The sequence below is a fragment of the Lutra lutra genome, chromosome 10 (assembly GCF_902655055.1).
Source record: "Lutra lutra chromosome 10, mLutLut1.2, whole genome shotgun sequence".
NCBI classification, from domain to species: domain Eukaryota; kingdom Metazoa; phylum Chordata; class Mammalia; order Carnivora; family Mustelidae; genus Lutra; species Lutra lutra.
The window spans coordinates 98,703,900-98,705,642 of record NC_062287.1 but is presented as its reverse complement, the minus strand read 5'-3'; the positions used below and the strand labels follow the sequence as shown (position 1 = coordinate 98,705,642).

General features: G+C 40.2%; 1 protein-coding gene across 1 annotated transcript; it reads left to right on the top strand.

The window, feature by feature from the left end:
• The first annotated feature begins 493 nt into the window (after nt 1-493).
• LOC125078858 (olfactory receptor 4S2-like) lies at nt 494-1,477 on the top strand. Its single transcript, XM_047692083.1, has one exon. It carries the CDS (start codon nt 494-496, stop codon nt 1,475-1,477), a length of 984 nt encoding a protein of 327 aa, XP_047548039.1.
• Nucleotides 1,478-1,743: the final 266 nt, after the last annotated feature.

Here is a 1,743-nt window from a genome sequence, read left to right as displayed (position 1 = left end):
TTTAATTTAAATTCTGGTGCAACAATAAACTTTGTTGGACAACTGACACTTAAGAAGAGAGCCAAGACTACATCCCTAAATCTGTTCAAAGCCTGTCAGATCTTTTTTTTTTCCTTTCTGTCTCTCTGTCTCCCTGTCTCTCTGTCTGTCTGTCTCTCTCTCTCCTCCCACCAGCTCCCCTATCCCTGGTAATTTTAAGAAACAGACCATTGGGGAAGGTGTGTGCTATGGTGAGCATTGTGAATTGTGTAAGACTGATGAATCACAGACCTATACCCCTGAAACAAATAATACATTATATGTTAATTTTTAAAAAAAAACAGACTTTTACCCAAACTAGTACCTTAAAGTGAGAAAGAAATTTTGAGAATAATTTTTTTTAAAAAAATAACAATGTTGTGATACCATGTGCCCAAATCTAATTATCCTTCTTATTTTTTTTCCTATAGGTAAAGTTGCACTGTATTTCTCTCTTGTGAACTTCCCAGGTTCCATGGAAAATAATGTTACTGAATTTATCTTCATGGGTCTTTCCCAAAATGAGAAAGTACAGCAATTATGCTTCTTTTTGTTTTTACTCTTTTATATGATCCTCATGACTGGAAATTTTCTCATTATAATGACCATTCAAATGAGTCCAAATCTCAACTCTCCAATGTACTTCTTCCTTAGCTTCCTATCCTTTGTGGACATCTGCTATTCCTCTGTTACAGCCCCCAAGCTGATTGTTGATTCCCAAGCCAAAGTCAAGAACATCTCTTTTGTTGGTTGTATGGTGCAGCTTTTTTTCTGCCATATCTTTGGCTGCACAGAGATCTTCATTCTCACAGTGATGGCCTATGACAGGTATGTGGCTATCTGTAAGCCTCTACGCTATATGACCATCATGGATCGGAAGGTCTGCTCCATACTGGTGGTAACCTGCTGGTTAGGAGGTTTTGTGCATTCCTTTATCCAGACTATCCTCACTGTACAACTGCCTTTCTGTGGCCCCAACCTGATTGACCACTATTTCTGTGATGTCCACCCTTTACTGAAGCTAGCTTGCACAGACACATATGTGGTAGGGCTCATTGTGATAGCCAACAGTGGCATGATTTCCCTGAGCTGCTTTGTAATTCTTGTAGGCTCTTACATTGTCATCTTGCTTTCCATTAAGACCCGTTCATCAGAGGGGAGGCGCAAGGCCCTGTCCACATGTGCTTCCCACATTATAGTGGTGATCTTGTTTTTTGTCCCCTGCCTCTTCATCTACCTAAGGCCTTCCACCACTTTTACTGAGGACAAGATGGTGGCTGTGTTCTATACCATCATTACACCCATGTTAAACCCCCTGATCTACACCCTGAGAAATACGGAAGTGAAAAATGCCATGAAGAGACTGTGGATGGAAAGGTTGTTGGTCAGAAATAAGAGAGACTCTGGTATGAAACTCAATGGGATTGCTATAGCCTCAGTTGTACCAGTTTCTACATGAGTTGCTGGGAACAAGTCAACCATCATCCCTTAAACCTTATCCCATGAGAAAGAGTACAATATAGCATAGTTCTGGATTTGAAGTCTAAAGACCTAGCTTGAAGGGCTCTACTAGTTACTAGTAGTCTGACATTAGGCAAAGAGATATACTCATCACCCTGAGTGGATTAAATGTTTCTGCAGAGAACTCTGACACCTAAACACAGTCCATTACATAATGTATAGTACTGTTGCCTCTGAGTAATAACTCTAACTGATGTGGAATGA